Source organism: Pseudorca crassidens, chromosome X (assembly GCF_039906515.1).
Source record: "Pseudorca crassidens isolate mPseCra1 chromosome X, mPseCra1.hap1, whole genome shotgun sequence".
NCBI classification, from domain to species: Eukaryota; Metazoa; Chordata; class Mammalia; order Artiodactyla; family Delphinidae; genus Pseudorca; species Pseudorca crassidens.
Window position 1 is genome coordinate 39,146,930 of NC_090317.1, and position 27,328 is coordinate 39,174,257.

A 27,328-nucleotide genomic window follows, 5' to 3' on the forward strand; every position below is an offset into this window, starting at 1 on the left:
TGAGAGACCTGGAGGGCTGTAGATAACAGTAAGAAGGATTGGAAGAGGGTAACTATATCATTTCCTGGCTCCACGGGGTAAGAGAGAACAGAGAACTTCTGCCACTGAACCTGTGGAGAAGTTGCTTAGTAGATGTGAAGTATCCGACCCAAAGGACGTGCTCAATAAATGTGAAGAAGTGACTTCTTTTAAGCCCACACAATAGTAAAATCGCATTAGAAGATCACAAGGTGGAACAGTCCTAATGTACTCAGCTCTGGTCAAACCAAACATGGAGCAGTACATCCATTCCTGGGCACCTTATTTTAAAGTGAACACTTACAAACTAGAGTGGATTGATTAGGAATTGGGCATGTTTAGTCTAGCAAAGAGATAGTTAACCTTTAAAGGAGGATATGACTGGCCTCATGATACATTTGAAGGGTTATTTCTGCTCCATATGGTAAAAGTAAGATTAATGGATAGAAGTTACAAGGAGAAGATTGCAAATCTTTTTCTGCACAGTTTTTCATGTGTCCAATGATGAAATGTGAACTTACCTAGTATATTAAAGTGGAGGCTGGATGAATACATACCTGAAAAGGGAGTTAGAAAGGCTACTGTTAAAGAAGATGGAAAAGCAATGGAGTCGTTGCAGGCCACAGATCATCAAGTTGATTTGTAGACACTGTGAGAGACTATTTCCTACTTCATAAAGTAGAGCTTGGCTAGAATAGAAGGCTCTCCCTGACTCTCTCGCTAGTGGGGAAGAATGAGTCAGAGCATCTAAAAATAGAAGAAAAACTTGAAGAATGGCTCAAAATGATCACAATCAAAATCCTAAGGGGAGGGAGGAGAGAAGGTGGCAAGATAAAGCAAATAACCTTCCAGGAAACAAATTTTACTGGCTTTCTGGAATTAGCAGGAGAACTCTGCGAAGAACCTTTTCAATGGCTGCCTTAAATTAATGCTTGGTATTATTTCAACTATGCGGAAGAAATAAAGATTTGGACTCTTTAAAAAGCCAGGCTGTTCCCTGCTCCAGATGAAGGCAGTAGCTCTGAGAAAGGAAATTAGAAAGAGCTGGGACAGCAGTGTTACATGCCTCACCTTTATAAGACTGTTCCTGGGAAGACAGAGAAAGCTGAGAGCAGCTGTTGAAGCCTGGACCTCATGGCCAGAGATCTGGCTTGTGCCAAGAGAAAGTAATGCTTGATTGAGGCTGCTTAGGCCTCAGAGTGGTAGAAGATGCTCATATGTGTTTAACACTTGTATGTTAAAAAACAGTTGAGCATAAGCTGAAACAGACAGGCAGACCCAAAGCAGAGACGATGGCCTAGGACAGCCCACAGGAGAAAAGAGTGTAATAAGTGACTGTTCAGTATAGAAGCTGACCCCGATTAAATTAGTAACAAGAAATTAATGATGCTTAATGGGTTTTGTTTGTTCGTTTATCATTTGCACTGTACGGCCTTGCAATTCAAAGTGTTGCCCGTGGAGCAACAGAAGCAGCATCGGGTGATTTGAACGCACAGTACAGGTTGAGAAGCACTGCTATACCTGGTTTCTTAGCTGAACTTTCGCCTAGCAAAACTCTCTCTCCCTTCTTCCTTCCTTTTCTCCCTCCTTCCACCTCTCTTGATTTCTCTGATTCTTGTTTACATTGTAAGCTAACAAACAACTCTAATTATGGCTGAGAGCCCTAAAAGTAGTGCTCATGATATGCCCAGATAAGGAAAAGAAAAGAGTAGCCAGGTAACATGCCGTAAAGCATGAGTTTGGGGAGTGGGAAACCACAGACTTGGTTTCCCATTGTACTGTGTGAATAACCTTCATCAAGCTTATAAACCTTTCTGAGCTTCAGTTCCCTCATCTGTAAAATAAAGGTCATTATAGTATTTGCCTCATAGTGCTTTTGTGAGGTTGAAATGAAGAGAAAGTATGTAAACTGTCTAGCATAGGGCCTGACACAGAGTAGGTGCTCAGTATATAGTACTCATTATTATTGAAAGCGATCCATTTCAAAGTGAAGTTAGAAATAACAAAGAACTAGTGTAGCCTTCCAAAGTCCCCTTGAGAGCCTCCATGAAAGCCCCATTTTCCTGATCCAATTCAACCTCCTTGATTCCAGCGCCAGCCAGCAGAGTCAGGCTAAAGCATTTCTTACTCCCTTGGACTATCTTCTTGTTTTTGCTGAATTACGAAGATTTTCTACTTTTTCATCGCAAATGGCCCACTGTTCTAGTACATTAAAGCTAAAAAATATCTTCTGTGGGCTGGCCTGGAAATGTAACTACCATGTATTAACAATTTTTTTCTCCTATGGAAAAACGCACGTCACCTTCCAAACGATTGACTTCAGAGTGAACTTTGAGATCTCAGCCTATGTACGTGTTGGAGGCTGCCTGTATGTCAACATATGGAATGGTGACAAAGGGCTAGATAAACCGACTCCAGAATTCTAGAGGTGGCTGAATGGTAAATGAGAAAGCTCCAAGGAACGGGAAGTAGGGTAAATAGATCAATCTGAGGGCACAGTATCAAGGTTTAGAAAGCTAATACAGGAAGGGAGATACACCTCAGGAAGGATATTAAAAACAGCAGCAAGAACAACACGAACCATTTTTCTACTATATTAGGTCAGGGGCCCCTAATCAGTAGCTTCGGATCTACAAACAATATAGAGGCCTTACAAGTTATCTCTGCGAGATGGTTACCCTCCTCCTGCATTGCTCTCTATAATTGGTCTTGATTCTCAGTTCAGAGAAGAAGACAGAAAACAGCATCCCCAACCTCCATCCTTCTCAACCCACACCCTGACAACCACCCCCCAGGTTTACTTGGCTTCCTTCTGCCCTTACCTCCTTCTTTCAAGAGGAGATCCAAGCTTCAGGAAAGTACAACACAGTTTTTCCTTACAAAGAGGGAGAAGACTACTGTTTTGGGTAAAATGAGATGACTGGTGAAAACAGGATTCCCAGGATGGAGAGAGGTGGAAAGCTAATAACAAAGGACCATGGAAAAAACAAAGGACTTTTGTGCCTTCTCACTGAAGTCCTTAGCAAGAAAATTGATTATATCCAGGGGAACTCTGGGTTAATAGGGCAGCAAGCTAGCAAAGTCTGATACCCACCATTTACGAATGCCCATTACAATATCCATGAAGCTCTGCGAGAACACTAAGAGTTTTGCACTAGCTAGGGAAACTGGGGGAAAACTGATCATCAGCTGCTAGTGGGGAAGGAAGAGCTGGCTCTTGTGGGGAGACTGGGTTGGACTGAGGACCATACCTGTGGCCTACGTACACTCTACCAGATAGTGAAAGTGCCCAAGAAAGAGGGGGAAAGCTTTTGATTCACTTCTACCAGCTGTTTTCAGGGGCTGTACTGATCAGAAAACAAGAGACTACCCCTTTACTACACAAAAATATCTTCCAAGGCAACCAGAGTTCTGATCCATTTCTTCTACCATCAGCTCCTCTATTTTCTATACACTTTTGGAGATTACAACATGAACACACCACATGACTGGTGATGGTGGTAGTGGTGGCTGGGCCAGTGCTTGTTATAAGGGAAATCTCAAATAGAAGCACGCTTGGAGACACTATATATGAAATAATGTAACAGGACAAACTGCAGAGTCATATAACACAGAAGATCAGAGATAGACGATTCCATCTCGGTCCAGTAAAACCTAAAAATAATAAAACCACCACCACCAACACTATCCACTGCCACCTTTTCCTGTGCACTTATTATGTACCAGGTACTATCTTAAGTACTTTACATGCATCATCTCATTTATGCCTCAGTGTAAACACAGGTTGTCTTTCAAGTTTGTTTGAAAGGGTCAGGTAAAATAATATATAACATTTATTGAGCTCTCACTATGTGCTAGGCACTAAGTATTGTATATCTAGTATCTCAACTCGGCACTAGAAAATGGGCTCAGCCTTCCCAGTTCATCCTTCAAGGATCAGTTCAGGCATCACCTCTTGGTCAATCAACAAATATTTATGGAGCATCTACCATGTCCAAGCACTGTGCTAAGAAAAATCTGTGGCTGGGAACCCAACCCTGGCTGTCTATAAGAATCACCTGGGGACCTTTTAAAATTATAGATCCCTGGTCCACACCCCAGACCTACTGAATCTGAATCCTTATAACTGGGATCTGTTGTGGGTGATATTATGTTCCTCCTCAAAATCCATATGTTGAAATCCTAATCCCCCCTATACCTCAGAATGTGACTATATTTGGAGATGGGATCTTTAAAGAGGTAATTAAGTTAAAACAAGGTCATTATGGTGAGCCCTAATTCAATATGACTGGTATCCTTATAAAAGGAGGATGTTTGGATATAGACATGTACAGAGGGATGACCACATGAAGACCAGGGGAGAAGATAACCATCTACAAGGCAAAGAGAGAGGCCTCGGAAGAACCCTGCCAACACCTTGATTTCAAACTTCTAGTTTCCAGAACTGTGAGAAAATAAATCTCTGTCGTTCTCTTCCACTTGCCAGCTGTGTAACCTTGGAAAATTAATTCCATCTCTTGGAGAGCTGTAAAACAAGGCTACGTCATAGGCTTGCTAGGAGCAATAAATGGAAAATGGTTGTAAAGCCCTTAGCACCGTGCCTTGCATATAGTAAAGGCTCATTCATGTTAGCTGTTGTTATTAATATTATAAGGTGCTTGGTCTAGAACAGGAACTCTTAAAAAATCAGGGGATAAATGAACTTCAAGGGAAAAATATTACATCTGTATTTTCACCAACCTCTAACTGAAATTTAGATTTCCTTCCATTATAAATGCAGAGAATAGATCGCAGTAGTATTAGCAGTACCTGTGACGTTGTCATCAGTAGAAATCACAGTGTTATATCACATTACTATTATTACAGATGTCTTTAAATATTGTTACACTCATCATTACTTTGAAGTTACCGTGGTTATCAGAGCTGCATCCATATCTTGCTACTTACATTAATAACAAGCACTTACATAACTATATGACAGTTTTCCATTTTTAGTATTTTTATAAGTACATTTCAATATAATTTACTTCCTTTGTAATCCTACGTATTGTGTTCTGTGTATCTAAAAACATTGTTCTGAGAAGACATCCATGGGCTTTATTATATTGTCAAAGGGATCCTTGGCACAAAAAAGGTTAAGAAGCCCTGATCTACAATGGAACAAGATAGAAAGCCCAGAGATAAACCCACACACCTAGGGTCAACTAATCTATGACAAAGGAGGCAAAGATATACAATGGAGAAAAGACAGGCTCTTCAATAAGTGGTGCTGGGAAAACTGGACAGCTACACGTAAAAGAATGAAATTAGAACACTCCCTAACACCATACACAAAAATAAACTCAAAATGGATTAGAGACCTAAATGTAAGACCGGACACTATAAAACTCTTAGAGGAAAACATAGGAAGAACACTCTTTGACATAAATCACAGCAAGATCTTTTTTGATCCACCTCCTAGAGTAATGGAAATAAAAACAAAAATAAACAAATGGGACCTAATGAAACTTCAAAGGTTTTGCACAGCAAAGGAAACCATAAACAAGACGAAAAGACAACCCTCAGAATGGGAGAAAATATTTGCAAACGAATCAACGGACAAAGGATTAGTCTCCAAAATATATAAAGAGCTCATGCAGCTCAATATTAAAGAAACAAACAACCCAATCCAAAAATGGGCAGAAGACCTAAATAGACATTTCTCCAAAGAAGACATACAGATGGCCAAGAAGCACATGAAAAGCTGCTCAACATCGCTAATTAGTAGAGAAACACAAATCAAAACTACAATGAGGTATCACCTCACACCAGTTAGAATGTGCATCATCAGAAAATCTACAAACAACAAATGCTGGAGAGGGTGTGGAGAAAAGGGAACCCTCTCGCACTGTTGGTGGGAATGTAAATTGATACAGCCACTGTGGAGAACAGTATGGAGGTTCCTTAAAAAACTAAAAATAGAATTACCATATGATCCAGCAATCCCACTACTGGGCATATACCTAGAGTAAACCATAATTCAAAGAGACACGTGCACCCCAATGTTCATTGCAGCACTGTTTACAATAGCCAGGTCATGGAAGCAACCTAAATGCCCATCGACAGACGAATGGATAAAGAAGATGTGGTACATATATACAATGGAATATTACTCAGCCATAAAAAGGAACGAAACTGAGTCATTTGTTGAGACGTGGATGGATCTAGAGACTGTCATACAAAGTGAAGTAGGTCAGAAAGAGAAAAACAAATATCGTATATTAACGCATGTATGTGGAACCTAGAAAAATGGTACAGATGAACCAGTTTGCAGGGCAGAGGTTGAGACACAGATGTAGAGAACCAATGTATGGACACCAAAGGGGGAAAACCACGGTGGGGTGGGGATGGTGGTGTGCTGAATTGGACGATTAGGATTGACATGTATACACTGATGTGTATAAAATTGATGACTAATAAGAACCTGCAGTATAAAAAAACAAACAAACAAAAAAACCAACTAATACTAAACTTTCTTTGGATTATTTGTATGGAAATATGTTAATATAAATGTTTCAGACATTACATGAAATTTCTAAAAATCTTATATGTTCTGGTATAATGTTATAAGTCATAATTCTAGTTATTACTTTAAAATGTATATCTCAGAAATAACTAAATTTCCTTGTCAATTGCATTATTATGAACTTTCATCAAATCTTTAACCGTGGTCATTTTTAAGTCTTTTGTCATTTACAGACAGTTCTGGATGTACTCTGTTGCCTTTGCAAAGATGTTCCTATAAAAGGGTTTCATCTTCAAGGAATTCATGGAAAAGACTGACAAGTACAGGTTTCTGGTAACTGACTATACTGCTGAACTGAATGAATAAGCATTTTCAGAACTCTAATGGAAAACTGATGAATTCATAAAAGTGCTAACAAAGATTAAGATAAAAAAAATTAATTACATGGGACTGAGTGAACTGATGAGGATGATTATAATTTTTGTGACTTTCTGTTTGAATTAAAAAAAAATCCCACAAGGACTCAGAGGCAAAAAATATACAAATCAATTTTCACTGCAAAGTAAAGGAGCGGTTACAGTGGAGGATTACTGGACTGAATGTCAATATTATGACGTAGTATGAGTGTGTTTCGTGTTTGGTAATTGCAATCATTGTTGCTTTTGTTGTGGTCATCCATTTACAATGCTTGGTGTCAGTTTATCTATTGTAAAAATAAAACACAGTGTGTGTGTGTGTGTGTGTGTGTGTGTGAGAAAAAAGAACTTAAAAAAAAGAGTTGTGTAAATGATGCTGGCAGGTAGAAAATAATAAAGCTGATATGAACATGCAAAATAAAAGAATATATTATGTAGCCATTTAAAATTATAATTATGAACTGTATAAAACTATATAAAACTGTTTATATTAAGTGAAAAACTGTGTACCAAATTAGATCTTTGTTCTAACCATAATTATGCAAAATACGTGTATAAATGCATAGAGACAAATAGGAAAAAACTCAACACAATTTTCTAGAAGGTGAAATAATTGTTAATTTATTTCCTCTTATTTTATGTATATTATACTTACATATTATATACGTATATTGTATATTATGTTTATATTTATTCTTTGTGCTTCCAAAGAAATTTTAAATGAAAAAAAATTACATTAAAAAATAGTAAGTCCAAAAAAAAAATCTTGACAGAAACATATTTTGAATGTGTACTGCTTACCATTTCATAATGTTTTTTCTTAAAAAAAACTGATTCTTTCAGAGATTGCATGCATGATACTGAGATCATTTGTTTTTTTGTCTGTATAATTGGTTCTTCCCAATGTAAATTGATTTAATCCTTCACGGGACAATTCTTAAATGGTTTAACTATAAGTCCAGATCAACTAAATAAAGATATAACCTTATCTTCTAATCATCAAAAAAAAATAGAAGCCCTGATCTAGAAGGTTTTAAACCCTTACCAACTATAGCAGTCTACAAATCTGTGAACAATTGTGAAAGTTTCAGGAAAGATACTCTGCTTTCTCCCATTAAGAAAGTTTAACAAAATTAAATATTGATGGTAGGGAAATGGACTTATCTAAAAACTACTGTATGCCTTGACTTGAACTTAATTAGACTGTAAGTGCTTAGACGGCAGCTTCCTATTCTCTAGATATTCTATATAACCTCTCAGTGCCTTGGTTTCTTCATCTTTTAAGTGGAGATGATGATAGTATCTCACAGGGTTGTTGTGATAATTAAATTGGATAATGCCATGTAAAGCACTTGACACAGTGCCTGGCCCATGGTAGTAATAAAAAATTCAGCTATTATAATATTTTTAAAATATTTATTTATTTATTTTTGGCTGCACTGGGTCTTCATTGCTGTGCACTGGCTTTCTCTAGTTTCGTTGCAGTGCGTGGGCCTCTTATTGTGGTGGCTTCTCCTGTTGTGGAGCACCGGCTCTAGGTGCGCAGACTTCAGTAGTTGTGGCACATGGGCTCATTAGCTGTGGCTTGCGGGCTCAAAAGCGCAGGCTCAGTAGCTGTGGCGCACGGGCCCAGTTGCTCTGTGGCATGTGGGATCTTCCCGGACCAGGGATCAAACCCGTGTCCCCTGCACTGACAGGCGGATTCTTAACCACTGCACCACCAGGGAAGTCCATCAGCTACTATAATATTAATTATTATACCAGACTTATCAATTTCCTTCCTGGCTCTCCACAGTACAAACAAAAGTCTTTAAATATATTGGTCAGGGCAGAAGACCTGTAGAGACATTTTTCCAAAGAGGAAATGGAAATGGCCAACAGGTACATGAAAAGATGTTAAACATCGCTAATCATCAGGGAAATGCAAATCAAAACTATGATGAGACATCACCTCACACCTGTCAGAATGGCTGTCAACAAAAAGAACACAAATTACCAATGTTGACGAGGATGTGGAGAAAAGGAAACCCTTGTACACTGTTCGTGGGAATGTAAATTGGTGCAGTCGCCGTGGAGAACAGTATGGAGGTTTCTCAAAAAACTAAAAATAGATACCGTATGATTCAGCAATTTCACTCCTGGGTATACATCTGAAAAAAACAAAAACACTAATTCGAAAAGATACATGCACCCCAATGTTCATAGCAGCATTATTTACAATTGCCAAGATATGGAAGCAAACTAAATCTCCAACAACAGATGAATGCATAAAGAAGATGTGGTATATATACATATATACACACATATGTATGTGTGTATATATGTGTATACACACACGCGCACACACACACAATGGAATACTACTCAGCCATTAAAAAGAACAAAATTTTGCTATTTGCAGCAACATGGTTGGACTTGGAGGGCATTACGCTAAGTGAAATAAGTCAGACAAAGAAAGACAAACACTGTTTGATATCACTTATTTGTGGAATCTAAAAAATATGACAAACTAGTGAATATAACAGAAAAGAAGCAGACTCACAGATATAGAGAACAAACTAGTGGTTACCAGTGAGGGGAAGGGGCAATATAGGGGTGGGGGGTGTGAAGTACAAACTACTAGGTGTAAGATAGGCTCAAGGATGTACTGTACAACACAGGGAATATAGCAATATTTTGTAATAACTGTAAATGGAAAGTAACTTTTTAAATTGTATAAAATTTTTGAAAAATTAAAAAAATAAGATTGTGGTTATATATATATTTGTTAATAAATCATTGATTGCACTTTTTTGCAGTATGCAATCTTCTTAAAACAGATGTTATACTTTGTAAATGTATAATAAACCATCACTAAAAAGTCACCTAATGGTAAAAGGCATAAGCTTTGAAGTTGGAAAGGGGTAGGTTCAAATTCAAATGCCACCACTTACTACTTATGTGACATGAGAGCTTCTTTAACTTTCCCAAGCCCAGCTCATCACTGGAATCATAGTACCTACTTCATAGGATTGTTGTGGGGATTAAATGAGATGATATATGTAAAGTGCCCAGCACATAGCATGACCTCAATAAGTAATATCTATTCCTTTTCTTAATAATTGTTAAATGTATGGCAAACTTGTGAAGCAGGAGGATTTCCTTAATGCTTCACACAAGGTCCCCTGAGACCTGGTCCTGAAATCCCTTTCTAGCCTTGACTCTCATTGTTCCATCTCTCACATCTTACTTTCCAGTAACACCGACTTTCTTTGTAATCCACACGCAGCCCCCAACATACACCCTGCTGTCACCTCCAGGCCTCTGTTCTCTCCTCTTTCCATGTAGATTGCCCTTCTCTCCTTCCAGAGCTGACCCCTCCTTCACACTCCCCCAGCAGTGCTCCCCACACACACACCAGGCCTCCATCGTCACTTCCCGTTTGTGCTGTATTTGTCTGTTTACGTATCTGTTTTGTCAACTAGACCATGAGTTCTTTGGGGGCTTGGGCTGTGTCTTATCTACCTCTGAAACCTCACTAACCCCATACTTGGCACAGGGCAAGTGGAGAGTATGTGACTGTTGATGACTCCATCTGAGAAGAAGGTGTCCCTTTTCTCCCCTTTCTACTCCACCCAGAAAGCCACCAGCTCTGTCTGCAAGTGGGGGCCCCTTCTGCTTGTTGGGTTTATGTAAGAACGTTTTGCTACTTGGAGTCTCTCCATCCAACACAGTATATGTGAGCAAAGCAAGGCTTCACAGAGAGGAGTCAAGGAGGCCCTGCCCAGTCAGCCTTCCCGGGGAGTTATGCTATATGTCAGTACAAGCTGGACTTGTATGCAAACACACAACAGCTTTCTGAACTCTATATCCGAGCTATCTAGATTTTCCTCTTTTTAAGTTATATTTGCTCTTGATCAGCCTGGATATAGTATGCAAAGCTGTACTGAATTATTAACAATACTGCTTGCGAGCAAAGACTACAACAAGAGAAATGTCAAGGGGACAAAATCTGGAGTTTAATGGTGCCAAATGCCAAGAAGGAAATACTTCCACCAGGGCCTCATCCCAAGGTTATGCACAAAGATAAGAGGACTCAGGCAAGTGTAGAAGCAAAAGGTCCCAGCAAGTCTCAAAACACAACTTAAATAAACATTTATGGAGCTAATATATTTTGTTATAATGTTTAACATAAAATAATTATAAACAAGAGGGAAAATCATAAACACTGTAATTAAAAAACAATTTAGTAGGCTATAAGTCCATACAATGCATATGAAATTTCATATTCTACTACCTCCTCTGGCTTTTACCCAAGAACATTAAAAAAAAACAAAGACAGCGAAGAAGAAAAGGGGAAATTAACGCATCTAAAGGATTGGGTTTTGAGAGAACAAACAATCTTCAGTAGTCTGTGAGAACACAGCATACTCTCAGCTTTGCTGGACTGGTCAGTGACCTCCCAATGCCTCTTTCACGTCTTATCTTGGGATCCTGTCAGGAAGCAGGGGTACAGCTTGATTTTGGTTTTCTGGGCCCTACAGCAGAGAGAGTATGGCCCTCCTTCCATTTCCGGAAGTTGCTGGGCCCCATATAAGACCCAAGAGCCTTGGAAACAGGAGTTTGTTGGTTGCCCTTTGCTCCTAATCATGGGGGTGATCCTCGTGGCATACAGAGGGAATGTCAAATCTATGAAAGCCCAATCTACAGGGACTCAGGCAAGTGGAGCGCCACTAGAAGAGGGTGGCTCTGCCCCAACTGGTGTCAGTCTGGCCATCAAGCCCTCTTAGTGTACAGGAACCACCTCCTCTTTCCTCCGGCTCTCAGGACCAGTGCAGTGTGAATTCCACTAGCAGGCAAGTGCAATTCCACTAGTGGAATTCAGCGTCTCTGCAAGACCTGACTCAGGCAGGAAATGTTCGAAGTCTTGAACACTAGATGGCAGTATATACTGCTCTATTGCAAGGGCCATGGGCTTGTGAAAGAAGGGGGGTGGGGAGTGCTGACTGAAACTGAAATCCATTTGAGTTTTGAGTGAAAACTGAACATCATGAATATTTTAAATATTTTTCAGGAACCAATAGTTATTGAATCCTATGCATTCAAAGTATTCCAGGTCTCCAAGTTCTGAGACACCCCAGAACCCTACCACTTACCCACCCAGCGCATCCCTACATCTCACAAAGGTGGGGTTTGACCCAGGGCATCAGCCTGCCGTGCTCCCCACAAGTCTGCCCTTTCACCTCAGCTCAGCTCCAAAGACACCTTCTCCTCAGGGTCAAGAACCCTCAGGTCAAAGTTTCATGAGATTCCCCCTCCCCACCCCAGTGCCCATGAACATCCAATCTCTGCACCTCTTTTTTTTTTTTTTTTTAGTTATTCAGTTACATTGTTATAATAACGCTGCACCAGTTGTTAAAATATTGAGATACATCCATAACGGTTGGTGAATAGCTGCTGCCTGGAGCCACCTACCTCCTCCCCTCCCCCGCCTCTCCCACCAACCTCTGCAAAGCTCCCAGCTACCGTGGCCATCCTGGCTTCTACCCCTGCCCTCCACCTTCCCTCTTAAGAGACCTCCATGCAACTGAAGCATTAATTGACTGTTAGCTGCCACAGGGGCCACCAGGACATTGCTGGAGCATTATGGCCTGTTCTTGTTCTAATTGGTGATATTTTGAAAAGAGGAAGTTCAAGGGAAAACTGCCCATGGTCAGCTAGCCAAAGGTGGAGGTGGGATCTACCCAAGACAGGCTAACCGCTATGCTATTCTTCCTCTACTTTCTAGAATTTTTTGATCTTTTCTCTGTAGTCTTATATAACTCAATTTTAGTAAAAGTTCTCTGAGTAACTGAAAAGAAAGTATATTCTCTCTGTTATCAAAATTTAGAGTTTGATATAGGGCTATTAGATTGATGTTTTTCAATTACATTATTCAAACATTATTAAAATTAACTTTAAAAATATGGCTATATGAAAATTAAAATTTATATATGTGATTTTCATATTTCTATTGGACACAATTGCCCTATAATCTTTTTTAAAATTTTTTATACAGCAGGTTCTTACTAGTTATCCATTTTATACATATTAGTGTATATATGTCAATCCCAATCTACCAATTTATCCCCCCCCCAACACCTCCCTGCTACTTTCCTCCCTCGGTGTCCATACGTTTGTTCTCTGCATCTGTGTCTCTATTTCGGCACTGCAAACCGGTTCATCTGTAGCATTTTTCTAGGTTCCACATATATGCGTTAATATACGATATTTGCTTTTCTCTCTCTGACTTACTTCACTCTGTATGACAGTCTCTAGATCCATCCACATCTCTACAAATGACGCAATTGTGTTTTTTATGGCTGAGTAATATTCCATTGTATATATGTGCCACATCTTGTTCATCTCTTCATCTGTCGATGGACATTTAGGTTGCTTCCATGTCCTGGCTATTGTAAATACAGCTGCAATGAACATTGTGGTACATGACTCTTTTTGAATTATGGTTTTCTCAAGGTATATGCCCAGTAGTGGGATTGCTGGGTCATAAGGTAGTTCTATTTTTAGTTTCTTAAGGAACCTCCATACCATAGTGGTATGTATCAATTTATTGGTATGTATCACTTTTTCCATAGTGGCTGTATCAATTTACATGCCCACCTTGAAAGGGTAAGGACAGAGATCACCTAAGGTGGCAGGTGGGGATTGGAAAAGGGAGGGGAGAGGAAATTTGGAAAAATCGGGGAAACTAAGTGAAGAGGGGAGGATGGGACAAAACTAGGGAGAAAGAGGAGGTGCAGAGGTGAGGGAAGCGAGGGGAAATAAAATGAGGGAAAGGAAGGGGAAGAAAGAAACCAAGGCAAGAAAAAGAGGAATGGGGGAGGAAAGGGGTGAATGAGGAAATAAAGAAAAGGAATCCAGAAAAAGAATAAAAAAGGGGGCGGGCTTCCCTGGTGGCGCAGTTGGTTGAGAGTCCGCCTGCCGATACAGGGGACACGGGTTCGTGCCCCGGTCCGGGAAGATCCCACATACCGCGGAGCGGCTGGGCCCGTGAGCCATGGCCGCTGAGCCTGCGCGTCCGGAGCCTGTGCTCCTCAACGGGAGAGGCCACAGCAGTGAAAGGTCCGGGTACCTCAAAAAAAAAAAAGGGGGGGGGGCGAGAAAGAAAGGAAAGAGCAGAAAGGAGTAAATAAAGAGGAAAACTGAGATAAAGAATGGGAGAAGGGCCAAGAGAAGGCAGGCTGGGGGGTGGGGGATTGAGACAGCGAGGGAACAGGGGCGGCGGGAAGCCCGCTGAGGGGCTGGCACTCCCCGGAGCGAGCTCAGAGACCGCCTCCGCTGGGGCTCAGGGGAGACAGGAGAGAGCAAGTGGGAGGAAAGGGGAAGATGAGTGAAGGGAAAAGAAAGGGACAGAGACCAAGGAGCAGTTGAGTGTGCTTCTGTGACTTTTGTTCCAGGCCCGTCTTGGGTCCTCCCGAGGCGTGCCCGGCGCCCTCAGACTCTCCTCAGGGGCCACCGCTCTCTCTGCACCTCCCCCCCCCACCACCGCCACCCCGCTTCTCGAAGGCGGCGTCTCTCCTGTAGGGGCACCCGTCCGCGGTGGGAACAGACACATTGGCCCGCCCGCCGAGCTCGAGACCGGGGTGGCGAGGCCGCCCCGAGCGGCTGCTCTCGGGGATTTCTGGCCGAAGATGCGCCAGAAGCGGCGAGAGAGCCCGAGCTTGGGCGCCGCGGAGCGCGTTGAGGGAGGGAGAGCTGGGCCGGGCTCCCGGCGCCTCAGGCGAGGGTGCGGGCAGCCGTTAGAGTGCGGGGGTCGGGGCGGGGCTGGGGGCGGGGCAGGACCGCGCCGGCTCTGAGGAGCACGCGGGGGTAAGCGCGGCCCCTCGTGGTCCGCCTGCCCCCCAGGGGTCATTTGCATGTTGTCACGGCCCCGCGCCGACTACCGGACGCGCGGCTCGCTTGCTCGCTCACTCGCTCACTCGCGCTCGGCTCCCGCTACCGCTCCGCCGGCGCAGCCCCGGGGAGCCCGAGTTCTGGCAAGTCCGCGAGCCGGGGAGGGAGGGAGGGAACCCGTGAGGGAGGGAGCGAACCCGTGAGGGAGGGAGCGAGGGCGCGCCCCGGCTCTCCCTCTACCCCGCCAACCGCCCTTCCTGCTACCACAGGTCCGCCCCGGGCCCCCGCTTATACTTGGGAAACTTGGGACGGCTCTGGGGCCGCGTGTGGCACCTCAGGGGGGCGGCCCCGGCCCGGAGAGGAGGGGGTGGGGGAGAGGAGGAGGAAGAGGAGGAAGTGAGCCCGAAGGATCCGCTCAGAGCTGTTTGTCCAGCTGTTTCTATTCGCACCCCGAGCGGCACAGCCAGAAGGGGGCCGAGCCGAGGGTGGCCGGCTCTCGGCGCTCATTTCCAACTCTTCTCCTCACAGCTTGTCTTTCCCAGACACCCTGGAGTCCCCTCAGGCCGGCCCGGCGGGCGCGCACCTGCCGGCCGCCCCTGACCTCGCGGGCCAGGCGTCCCCCGAGGCGGAGAATATGGCCCAGTCCAAGCCCGACTGCCGCTCACCTGTCGGCCTCGACTGCTGCAACTGCTGCCTGGCCCTGGCCCACCGCAGCGGGCTCCAGCGCGACAGCAGCGGGGCCAACAACAACCCGGGCAGCCCCACCGTGAGCAACTTTCGGCAGCTGCAGGAGAAGCTGATCTTCGAGAACCTCAACACCGACAAGCTCAACAGCATAATGCGGCAGGATTCGCTAGAGCCCGTGCTGCGGGACCCCTGCTACCTGATCAACGAGGGCATCTGCAACCGCAACATCGACCAGACCATGCTCTCCATCCTGCTCTTCTTCCACAGGTGGGTGGCAGGGCACGCGGGTGGGCACACGGGCCCGGCTCGCAACCGCCTCGGCTGGACCCGCCCCTCTGACAGAAAGGGGCAACGGGAAGGCCAGAAGGGGCACGGGGGGGGGCGGCTGTCGGGCTCCCGGGCTGCCACGACCGGACCCTGAGGCTACCTGGATTCCTGTACGGCTGAGGGGAAGCCTGGCAGATGGGAGCCCTGTTTTGAAAGGTGCCTGCAGAGTCTTTCCTAGGGAGATGCTGGAGCCCAGAAGGTGGACAGAGTCCTAGATGGTTTGGGTGTAGCTCTTGGGATCTGAGTCCCACCCTCATTAAAAAGCCCATTTCCAAATATGCAAACTCAGATGGAAACGGCAAGGGCTTTAAAATTACTGAGTGGCCCTGACTGAGGATGAGGGCAAGCAAAACGTTGAGACAAATTAAGCTGCTGCTGGTGTCGGGGAGAGCGGGGGGGATAGGCAAAATTAGAGACCTGTGAGAATTTCTTGAAACTCCGGATGAGGCGGGACCCCGCACCGCCTCCATGGATCACAGCCTTCAGTTTCCAATGACGGTTAAATGCAGCCCCAAAGAGCATCCTAAGGACAGGAGGGTGGATGATCCATGTCATAGCAGGCGTGTGTTGGAGTGCGGGTCAGGCTTTCTAGAAATCTTGCTGAAGGGCAAGGAAGAGAGAGGGAAGGATAGAAACACAATGGGAAGACCAAAGGTGGCTGCAGTCCTCCAGTATGAGACACTCTGGTAAGAGCCGGTCTTGGGGGGACAACTGAGGCAATTTTGAGGCAGGGGAGGCAACTTCAGGAAACCTAGTGGTGTGTTTGGTGTTCTTAGAGCCATAGGAACAGGGCACTGGTGCGTGTGTGTGTGTGTGCGCACGCGTGTGCGCGTCCGTGCGTGCAAGCGGGTGGATTTTCTTCTTTCTCAACATCACAGGTTATGTAAGAGAAAGAGAAACCCTGCTGTGGGAGACCTGGGTTGCAGTACAAGTTATGGCTCTACTTCCCTGTGTGAACCTGAGCAAGCCGCCTGACCTCTGTGGTCTCTAAGGTTCCTTCTAGTTCTGAGATGCCAGGTTGTGGGCAGGTAATGTGCTCAGACAAGGTAATAAGAAATTTTGAGCTCCCGCAGAATACTTGAATAATTGAATGGCTTTTCAGTGAGGCACAAATAAGAAAGTTTAAAAGCCATTGAGCTAGGCAAGAACTACCCTCACTTAGTGCTCAGCCCAGGTTTGAGTCCTCAGCCCCAGAAGTTCCAGGAGGGGACAAGTGACTTAATTAGCATTATTATAACAGGTTGTATTTTCAGGCATTTTCCATGCCATCGAAGCCCTTTCTCACCTATTATTTTACTTTACGCATCAATTTATCTCATTGTCTCCAAGAAACCACACTGTGTATGGAAAAGGTTTCGAGGGAATCTTCATTTCTGGTGAAAGATTACTACAAGCGTATTCAGACCACAGCAGCTGCAACCCTGCCGAGCGAAAGCCCTAACAGGCTCCTAACAATCTGCTGGGATCTGGGCTCATAGGCAGCGGGGGAGGGGTGGCAAGACACCTGGAAAGCGCGCCTGTAGCACTTGCACTCTTTCAGCTGGGAGAGAAACGGCTCCGAAGTGGCTTGATGACACAGAAGAGGGGACGCTTCCTCGGCTCTGGTTCCTAGGTTGGAGGCCTGGGAGGGTCAGACCTAAGCGAGTGAGGGGTGAGACTGAAAGCCTGAAATCGAAGTGTTCGCTTGTGCCACACGTTGGGAGGCTTTCTGGTGGTCTGGGTTTCTTGAGTGGCAAGACCTCCTTGTCACCTACTCCACTGACACTTGCTTGTTGACGTTCGGTTCTTGGCAAAGCCTGGAAATGCTACCAGGTTGGGTGGGGGGCTGAGAGCATTGGTGGAGGGAGCATCTCAAGCCCTCAGGCTTCCATGAGGCTGGGGAGTGACAGGGTCCTGTGGTAACGGCCTTAACGGTTCTAGCGGGACAATAGCAGGACAAAGCATTCTCTCATTTGCCTTGACAACTGGGACCTTCGAGATTGGAGATTCTCAGTTTGGTTGAGGTTTTGCCTAGAATGACATGCTCATTAGCAAAGTAGGAGACCATTATTACTGGTCACGGGGTTTCTCCAAAATCTGAGCTGGACAGTCTTCTCCCGAGTGAAAATTTCCTCTTCTTACTTCATTTATTCCCTGGTTTTCTATCTTCATACCACAGCCATCATTCTTCCTTCTGTTCCATTTAATGATTTGATATTTCAGATTCCTGCCTGGGTGTCTTTTTCTTCTAATTTGTCTACCTTCAAGGCTGTCTCTTCTGGAGAAGCGACTCTTCCTGCCCCTCCTCCTGCAGCCCACTCCCCTGCTGCAAGGGCTCCTATATTCTTGGGAGAAAGGGTGGGGCAAGTTCTTGATTTCTCTCTGGTTTGTCTGCTTTGACCTGTCCCTGGCTCCCAGCTTAGCTCTTGGTTTCCTTGGAACACAAGAGTGTAAGCAATTTGAGGGTAGGGCGTGTTTTCCACTTACTTGGCTTTCCCTTGGCTTTTAGTTATACACCCAGTACTCAGTAAAGGTTTTTTTTGGCTAGATGACTGCTTAATTGTTGGTGTGGTCCTCTGTAAAGATTTTACAACTTTAGTCTTGGAAAATTCTTATTAAGGTTTAAATGTGATTTTTTTTTCGGTATGAACCACATGCAGTAATTCTAATAGCTTGGTAGAAGTCCTGATGAACAGTGCTGTGTATATACATGTGAATCAGTGGTAATGGCCATGTAGCTCGTTGGTATGTAAATGGTGCCTCTAAACTACTGGGGGGGGGGAGATGATGTGTTTTACACACCATCCCTTCAATCTTGTGTTAAGTAACTAATAACTATAATAGATTAATAGCTAACATCTATTGAGTGTTTACAGCATGTACTAAGCAGTATAGCTGCATAATGTCATTTAATAGTTACACCAACCCAATGAAATGGGTACTGTTATCACCGTTCTTCATTTTTTAATGAAAGAAACTGAAGCTCGGGAAAATTGAATAACTTGCCCGATGCCTTACAATGAAGAGCAGAGCCAAGACTCCACCTAAGGTCAGAAAGACACTAAAGAATTGTCTATGAAGAAAGAATTGTTAAGCAGAGGTAAATATTATCCCAGAAACTAACCAAATGGTTAAAATGTCCTTATTAGGTCAGGGGACCAACCATCCCAGGACTTTCAACCAACACAGGAGTTTCAATGGTCAAACTGGGACAGTCCCAGGGAAACTGGGATGGTTGGTCACCCTATTATTAGGGGACTATACTGTATCGTTTGAAAATGCTTCTAAAACTGGAAAACTTAAGAGGCAGATGTAATATGCCGGGCAAAGAGCTAAAATTTCCAATTGAAATACAGTCTATTAAAAAACTTGCAAAGTTGAAATTTGAGAGGCCTTAATTCTCCGATCAGTAAGGTGTAGCAAGCTGGAATGGGAGCTTTTGCCATACTCTGTTGTTGTCATTGTTGTTGTAACCTTAAATTTATTTCTGAGATTTTATCCAAAACTACTTAATCAGCTCTATTCTGCCTTTGGCCCCCGAGCACATCAGCCAATGCGATCTGAGCTGCTCTGAATCTGAGTTCCCTTCCAGCTCGGAGAGCCCCAGGAGTCTACCTTTAAGCTTCTGAGCTGGCAACAACTGGTCCCCACACTTAGATGCTCAGAAAATAATAATAGCAAAGATTTTTAATTGTTTTATGTGTGCTAATTCATTTAACCTTCCCTGTTGACGTATATATAACAGTAAAGGGAAAGATGTAGATTCAGAGATCAGGCTTCTGACAGAAAATTGCATAAAAATTATGTGTGCTTCTCTGAATCTTCAGACTAATGACTTCATAAATGTATATTCCTGGACCTGATTTCTGAGGACGTAGCCACTTACATGGTGTGATTTGAGGGACAAAACTCTCCTGCCTGCCTGCTGTAGTGCCTAAATTCATATTCTAAGATCAGTTTTCTGTCCTTGTACCATCTAAAACTCCTATCCCATAGCGCAGTGGTACTTGGACCACACCATAAGAAATCCTGAATTAGAGATTGCAACCCTTTGTCAACTAATTTGCCATTTGATTTTGAGGATGGTGTACTTTGCTGTAGAGAGGTTTTGGGTTTCCGTGTGGTTAAGTCTGTCATTCTTTGCCTTCGTGATTTTTGCTTTTGGCATCAAACTTTGAAAGTCCTTCCCTAGCCCAAGTTAATTCAAAATAACTAATTCCTGAGTGCCTAGTGGTCTGACAAAGAATAGGCACTCTTGGATTAAGGCACATTCTCTGTTAAAAACACAAATGCATTTGCAAACTTAACATTTATGGTTTGTATACCTCATGAGAACCTCAATATGTAAGAAATCGCCTTTTTGCTGAGGCACAGATGTGAATTCCATGTGCTAAGAGGCTTTGGGTAGTGACCGACCCTACTGCTCTACTAGCAGCTACTATATATATTACATATGTGTGTGTCTTATATATGTATATAAAGTATATATATATGTATGTATTAGTATGTACATATATACCAGCAAAATATATATAACATAAAATTTGTCATTTTAACCATTTTTAAGCGTACAATTCAGTAGCATTAGGTATATTCACAGTGGTGCAGTCATCACCATTATCCATTTCCAGAACTTTGTCATCATCCCAAACAGAAACTCTGTACCTATTAAATAACTCCCTATTCTCCCCTCCCCCCCAGTCCCTGGTAACCTCTATTCTACTTTCTGTCTCTACGAATTTGCCTATTCTAGATATTTCGTATAAGTGAAATCATACAATATGTGGCCTTTTGTGTCTGGCTTCGTTCACTTAGCGTAATGTTTTCAAGGTCCATCCATGTATCAGTACTTCACTGCTTTTTATGACTGAATCATATTCCATTGTGTGGATACACCACATTTTGTTTAATCCATTCATCTGTCCGCAGACACTTGGGTTCTTTCCACCTGTTGGTTCTGGTGAAGAACGCTGCTTTGGACATTGGTATACACATATATTTTTGAGTCCCTTCTTTCAATTCTTTTCGGTCTCTACCTAGGAGTGGAGTTGCCCAGCACCTACTTTTCAACTCAGTTTTTTGGTCCTCTACTCTTAGTCAATCCGTTCAAGTGTAGTAATGCCCATGAAGTGAGTGAATGTCTACTTCTTTGGGGAGAACACCCCCTCCCTGAGTCAACTGCTAGTGCTAGTGATCACAATGAAAAGAAAGCTAAGAAGTTTAACAAACAACAGAAATAGTAGAAGTCATATGAGAGAAATGATGAGATTTCAGGATGCTCATGAATTAGGAACTGGCAAAAGTTTTGAGCGTGTCTCTCTAATGAACGGCCAGGGTCTATGGGGGTTTACTACCTGAGGGTTTCCTTTTTAAAAGAGTAACATGTAACGGCTTTGCTTGTCATTACCTACTATGTGTGGATTAGTTTATCAGAATTTTCCTTGGGGCGACAGTTCACTGGGAGTAGGGTTCTATGGGAATCAAACATGGGAAAGCCAAGTTTGGAGAAGAGAAGCAGAGAGACGGGGCCGGAGTTCTTGAAAGGCCTGCTGCAGTGTGGAGCTCTGGCCAGCATGGAGCTTGAGAGGTCTAGATGGAATGCTCGTGCTCTTCAAGAAAGGTGGCAAGAACAGAACACAGATTTCACCTTCTCCACCTCTGGTTTGTCAGGAATGGACCCATGTGAGCCCACACCTCAGAAAATAACTCTTTCCAGGATGACCTTATTTTCCCTCCCAGCCTGAAGAGAAGGTTAACAATCCTGCTTATATTTGTACTTCCAGATAAGCTAACAAGCTTTCAGTTCCAGCTAGAGCTTTGGATCCTTTCCATAACAGGTCCTGAAGGCCAGGAAGTCTGGGAAAATGGAGATGCATGTGTCTGGCCATGGCTGCAGGGTCTCCAGGTCCCCTGAGTGATGGAGCCCAGCAGAGCATTGCCCACACCTTGTGGGCTGATTGAGAGGAATAAGGTCGGCCATGTCTGCACCTGGTGGTGGCCATTGCATGGTGTTTGCTCATCACGATTCTGCTCCTACCTGAACTTTCTCCTCTTATGTAAGGCATCCCTCAAGATAACTACAAAGCCATAATCTGCCATGGCTGGCTGGGTTTACATAACAAATTGGTTGGTGTCATGCAATAGTCTCTCTACCCCTGGAGAAGCCAATGTGCTGCCTGGACCCGAAGCTTGGACCCATTTGGTGGGGCATCTGTGTGCTCAGTGCACTCAAGGGAGAGCATTCCTTGACCACAGGGGTCAAAAAAGATGAAATTTCCCTTTTAGATGAAGAAGGCAATAATGGCCCAGGACATGTACTGTCCCAAGGCTTGCAGTAATGGGACAAGGGTTAGGGCTTCGCTGTGGGGCCGCAGCTTTGGCAGAGCAGGACCCTGTGGGCTAATGGGATCTCTGTGAAGGCCTGAAGGATAGATCCCAGCCTCAAAGCAGTTTTGATGAGGAGTCAGGGCAGGGAAATGGCTTATGGAAGCTACCATGTACCATACCGAAATCCAGCTTAGCGAAGGAGTCAGAGCGGTGATAAGATGGGGTCCTGGAGAATAGAAAACAAACTTTTTCAAATGCTAATCCAGGCAGGAGGGAATCTTCTCTACAGACAAGTCTAATTCACTTGTACCTTCTAGCTGGAAATCCCTGCCCCAAAGTAGCTACTGCCCTTTTGGAAATAGTTTAAGAGGTGTGAGATCCCAGCCAGCATGGAGACTGACTAGGAAGCTTCCCAATGTGCAGACACTAGCCCAGGGGGAAACAAGAGCAAGAAGCATGCTTGGTCAGTGATGCCCCAGGCACGCTATCAGCCTTCCTCCCCTGGGAGCCACTTTCCTCAAATAGACCCAGCCTGAAATCAGGCCCCTGCCTGTGGACAAAGCCCCACAGGGACCTTCCCCATCCTTCCTCGAAGGAAGAATTTACTCACGAAACAGCCTTGGGTATTCAACCTACTTCCTCTTGTCTTCTCTTCAGGGGAGATGGAGAGCAGCTGCTCGCAGCTTAGGGTCTGGCCAGGATTCCCGCTCCGAGCTTTCTAGGCCAGTGATTGGCTACAGCTATCCCTGAGGAAGAAGGGGGTGAGAAGTGAGAGGAAGGGAAGTAGTTCCAGCGGCTCCTTCCTGGCTTACACCACACACACACACACACACACACACACACACACACACACACACACACACACACACACACACACACACACACACACACACACCTCCCTTTTAGCCTCACTCCCAGACTAGGCTGGGCCTGGGCCAGCCTGAGGTCCCTGACTCATATCTCGCGTAGTGCCTTATGTAACAGAGCCAGGTTACTGAGGCATCAAGCTTCTGCTTGCTCAGTGGCAGGCTTCCCTGGGGCCAGGCATTCAGAAGCCTGATGGGGGTCTAAGTAGAGCTCACTACACTTCCAGAGGAACAGCCTGCTCTCCCTAGTGTCAGGCCAGTATCTGCTCAGAGCCAAGTGCCAGGCTGTGAAGGTGATTCCCTCTTGAGCCCCCACACTCAGCAGCAAATGTAACCAGGCAGGTGAGCTGCTGTGGGCTTAGTGTGGTTTGGGGTGTTTTTTGGGGGGTGGGTGGCATCTCCTGCTATCACCTGATGGTACGGTGCTAAAGAGTCAGCCTGGTGCATCTGGAGGGGCCCCAAAACAGGTGTCAGAAGTTCTTCTTCCTTTTGTATCTATCTGCTTGTTGGTTCAGGTACTGTTCTGGAGACTTTAGGGAGAAGGGTTTAGTGGAAGCTGGAGGAACTTTTTAAAGGAAGGCCTAAGCCAATTACCAATCCATTCTCCACAAAGTCTAAAAGTCCCCAGGCTAGCCTGAATTCACAGTGATACTTAGCTCTCTTCCTAGCCTGTTCAGAAAATTGCATTACCGGTTTGGTGCAACTGAGCCCCCAGTGAACTGGGGCTTGCTGAATTCTATGACGTATTTCTCTAATAAGCTTACTCGAATATCTACATTACAGAATAGCCCTATCGATCTAATAGTGCATTGACTCAAAGTTTGTGACTAAACCAATAAGTCCTCTTCTTCTCTTTCCTCGTTTTTGCCCAGCCTGTCACACTGTGTCACCAGGGGGTAAATGGCTCACAGGTTGAGGGTAGCTGGGGACACTGCTGTCCTGTCTGAGAAAAAGAGGAAGAAACAGGGAGATAAAGTCAAAAAGGTGGCATTGGGAATTACCAGCAGTTATGATTTGTATCCAAATCTCAGAGTCATGAATCCTCAGACAAGCTGAAGACCACCATCTCAGTTGCAGTAAAATAAAGAAACAAAGACAAAAAATAAGAAAACCTCTGCCCAGTTTTAAGGCAATATACTCCGCCTTCCCCAGGTACACAGGGAAATGAATGAACTCAGGCCCTGCACTGAGTGACCAAGCACTTCAGTTAATCAATCCATCATTTATCGACCAGGGGCCTGCTAGTAATCTAGCGCCTACTGCGGATTTATTGAATGTCTACCCCGCTAAGCACTGTAGAGGACACAGAAGGCAGGCAGCAGAGGCACGGGCTGGGCTGCGGGGAGCTGAGAGTGATAGAGCTGCATCCCAAGGCTGGCGGGGAACCAAGCAGTTCCACCGGAGCCACCGCAGGCCACACTGGGGCTTCTGCTCCTTGAGGGAAAGGCCTCGAGCTTGCTGTTCCCTGGATCCGCAAGTCCGGAGCTTAGGCGATGCCAAAGCAGACTAGGAAAGGAGAGTCTCTTTCTGGCTGTGGCTTCCAGCAGGGCCTTAAAGAATGGATTGGTGTGGCCCTGTGGGAAGAGCTGTAGGGCTCTCTAGTTGGGAGCGGGAAAGGGAACCTTGCCAGTCCAGCGGGGCTCATGGGTCAGAACGAGCTGGCTGCGGTGGGAACAGTGAGGAACACTTTCTATTCTTCCTGGGCTGAAACCCAGAGTCACCCAGCTTCAGGAAGGAGAGGCCTACTCTGGCCCTCCTCTCATAGCCCCTCTCTGACTCGGGGCAAGCTGGCCCCTAGTAGCCTCCCCTCAGAGACCTAGCTAGACTTGGATAGGTGGAGGCCTTCAGGGCCCGGGAGCAGGAAGGCACCTCTCGTGGATGCTTGTGGAAAGCTCATCAGAACCAGCAGCGTTGAGCTTGGGAGTGCAGTTGAGGGTGGGCACCAGAGGAGCCTGGGGGTATGGCTTCACATCTGTGCACCTCTGGCACAGTCTCCACCAGACCCCTTCTAAGGGGGGGTGACAGAAGCAGGGGCGTGCCAAGGTGCTGCCCTGATAATATATATACCTTTTGCCGCTGGAGGCCCCACAGGGTGTCATTTTAGCCTCGCTTCTACTTTGGTCAAACGCTTCTTTCCCAGGTTCCCTATAAATGACGGTCCTGGGGTTGGGCTGAGGAAGGAGGGAAGCCTCGAGCTGACGGGAAAGGAGAGAGAGCTGGAGTAGCAAAGAGGAACCAGCCTCAGATCATCTGGGGAAGGAGGATGCTGCTTGTGGTCAGCACCTTACTTTCTTGCAGCCCTGTCCCCGTGCTAGTGTCCTGGGCATCCGCGCCCACACCCTTTCCTATCAGTGCTCTGGAGAATTCACATTTAAGTTCATGACCAGATTCAGTCAACAACAAATATAGCAACAACAAATTCTTGCGTGCCTTCCATGTAACAGGCTCACCGTTAGGCACTGGGAATAGAGTGGGAAACTCACAAAAGGCATGGTCACAGCCATCATGGGATAGTCCGTAGACTGGGGGAGATGAACATTAACCAGAAGAGCCACGCTAGTGAAAGTATAATTACAAATATGTGCCAAGGGGGAAAAGGAATAAGCTTCTCTCAGAGAGTATAACAAAGGATCAGACAAGGCTTCCTGAGGAAGTGATATTGCGCTAAAGAAATGAATCTCTATTGCTGAAATTCTAATCATCAGACCCAAGCCAAAGGAGACGTGTTTAGACAGAGGCTTTCTCAGGAACCTCTGAAGTCATAACATTAGGTAGCTGCTCACACTCTTGGAAATATTTCTAGGCCATGAGTGGCCAGCAGGTCCACAAGAGGAGGACTGACAGCATTCTGACAAGAGGAAGAGATGAGTTTGAAGCCCACGGGGCAGCTAGTACTTAACGTCATCCTTCGCTAAAAATAGTCCATGACAGTATGGAAATGCGTAAAGGCTGGCCCTGGGGACCAGTGATAAAGTGAGTATAGCATATGGGGAGGAAAATTTGTTTTTGTAAATTATTTACTGTAAAGAAAAAGAATGGGGAGGGTCGTCTGGGTTTTCTTTTCCCTTTGTGGGCCTCCTTGTGAGTTATGAATGCTTCTCATCGTACAGAGGCAGTGGGGCACAGAGCTTCAGGCTGCACTCCTTTCTGGGGCCTGGGGTGTAAATTTTCTGGGCTGCAAATGTCAGATAATTTGTCCAGGCTGAAAAACAGCCTGAATGCAGAAGGGAAGAGAGGCTTGTTTAGCCAACGGGCTAAAGCCTGGGGCTTCAGGGAGCTGCGTGGCCAGGCTAAAGGAACTAAGATGATTGATCAGAGAGGAACATTAAGGGTGGGCCTGAGGGTTGTGGAGAGAGAGAAGAGAGGTTGATCTTCAAATATAAGAAAAGTTACAACTCAGAGATGGTGACTAGCTGTTTCCAAACCACACTAGGAACAGAACAAGAGGAAATAGGCCTCTACTGTAGCATGAAGAATTGCGATTAGATATCAGAAAGAACTTCCTGCCTACCAGCATTCAGAGAAGCTAGACAAAATTACCAAGGGATGTTATATTACAAATATGGGGAAGGTGGTAACAATAGCAATAAAGAACTGAATAAAAGTGTGAGAGGGCTGGTTATAAGGACCATGGACAGAAGGGGATAGACAGGTGGGGAAAGCAAAGGAGTCAGAGTAGGTGCTTATAAAGAAAAGGAAAGTGCCTGTGTGAGAGATGAAAGTGTTTTTTTTTGTTTGTTTTGTTTTTGTTTGTTTGTTTGTTTTTGCGGTATGCGGGCCTCTCACTGTTGTGGCCTCTCCCGTTGCGGAGCACAGGCTCTGAACACGCAGGCCCAGCGGCCATGTCTCACGGGCCCAGCCGCTCCACGGCATGTGGGATACGCCCAGACCGGGGCACGAACCCATGTCCCCTGCATCAGCAGGCGGACTCTCAACCACTGCGCCACCAGGGAAGCCCGAAGGTGTTTTTAGGAAGATACTTTCATAATAGAAATGTGTATGAAATTTCCATTGGAGAACAGTCATGAAAGCTAGCATATACTCTCCTAGGACTGGAATCATGTGGGGGAATAGACTAAGGAGCGGTTAGGTCCCCTCCGCATCCTTCAGCCTTATCTCCTGGACAAATTAGCTTCAATGGGACACCCATCCTCCATAGTCTAACAATTTGGGGGAGCATCTCAATGTGGGGGCATTGGGATAAGACTGCCCACCCCAGGTGCATGGGGAAGAGGAGGATTTCTCCTTCCACACACAAGTGAAAATCAGACACAGGGGAGAAAGTGGCAGCCAACAAGCCAGGAAGGATCCCCGCGGCAGGAAATTTACAA

General features: G+C 44.9%; 1 protein-coding gene across 2 annotated transcripts in view; it reads left to right on the forward strand.

The window, feature by feature from the left end:
• The first annotated feature begins 14,547 nt into the window (after positions 1-14,547).
• Positions 14,548-27,328, forward strand: part of TSC22D3 (TSC22 domain family member 3) — a 58,122-nt gene continuing 45,341 nt past the window's right edge. The window contains exons 1-2 of one of the 2 annotated variants that reach the window (XM_067724497.1): positions 14,548-14,704; positions 15,340-15,765. In XM_067724497.1, the coding sequence (XP_067580598.1) occupies positions 14,610-14,704; positions 15,340-15,765 (521 nt within the window). In that variant the 5' untranslated portion in view covers positions 14,548-14,609. Of the gene's footprint in view, positions 14,705-14,824; positions 14,955-15,339; positions 15,766-27,328 lie in introns of those variants that run through there. The other variant, XM_067724499.1, reaches the window with a different exon arrangement.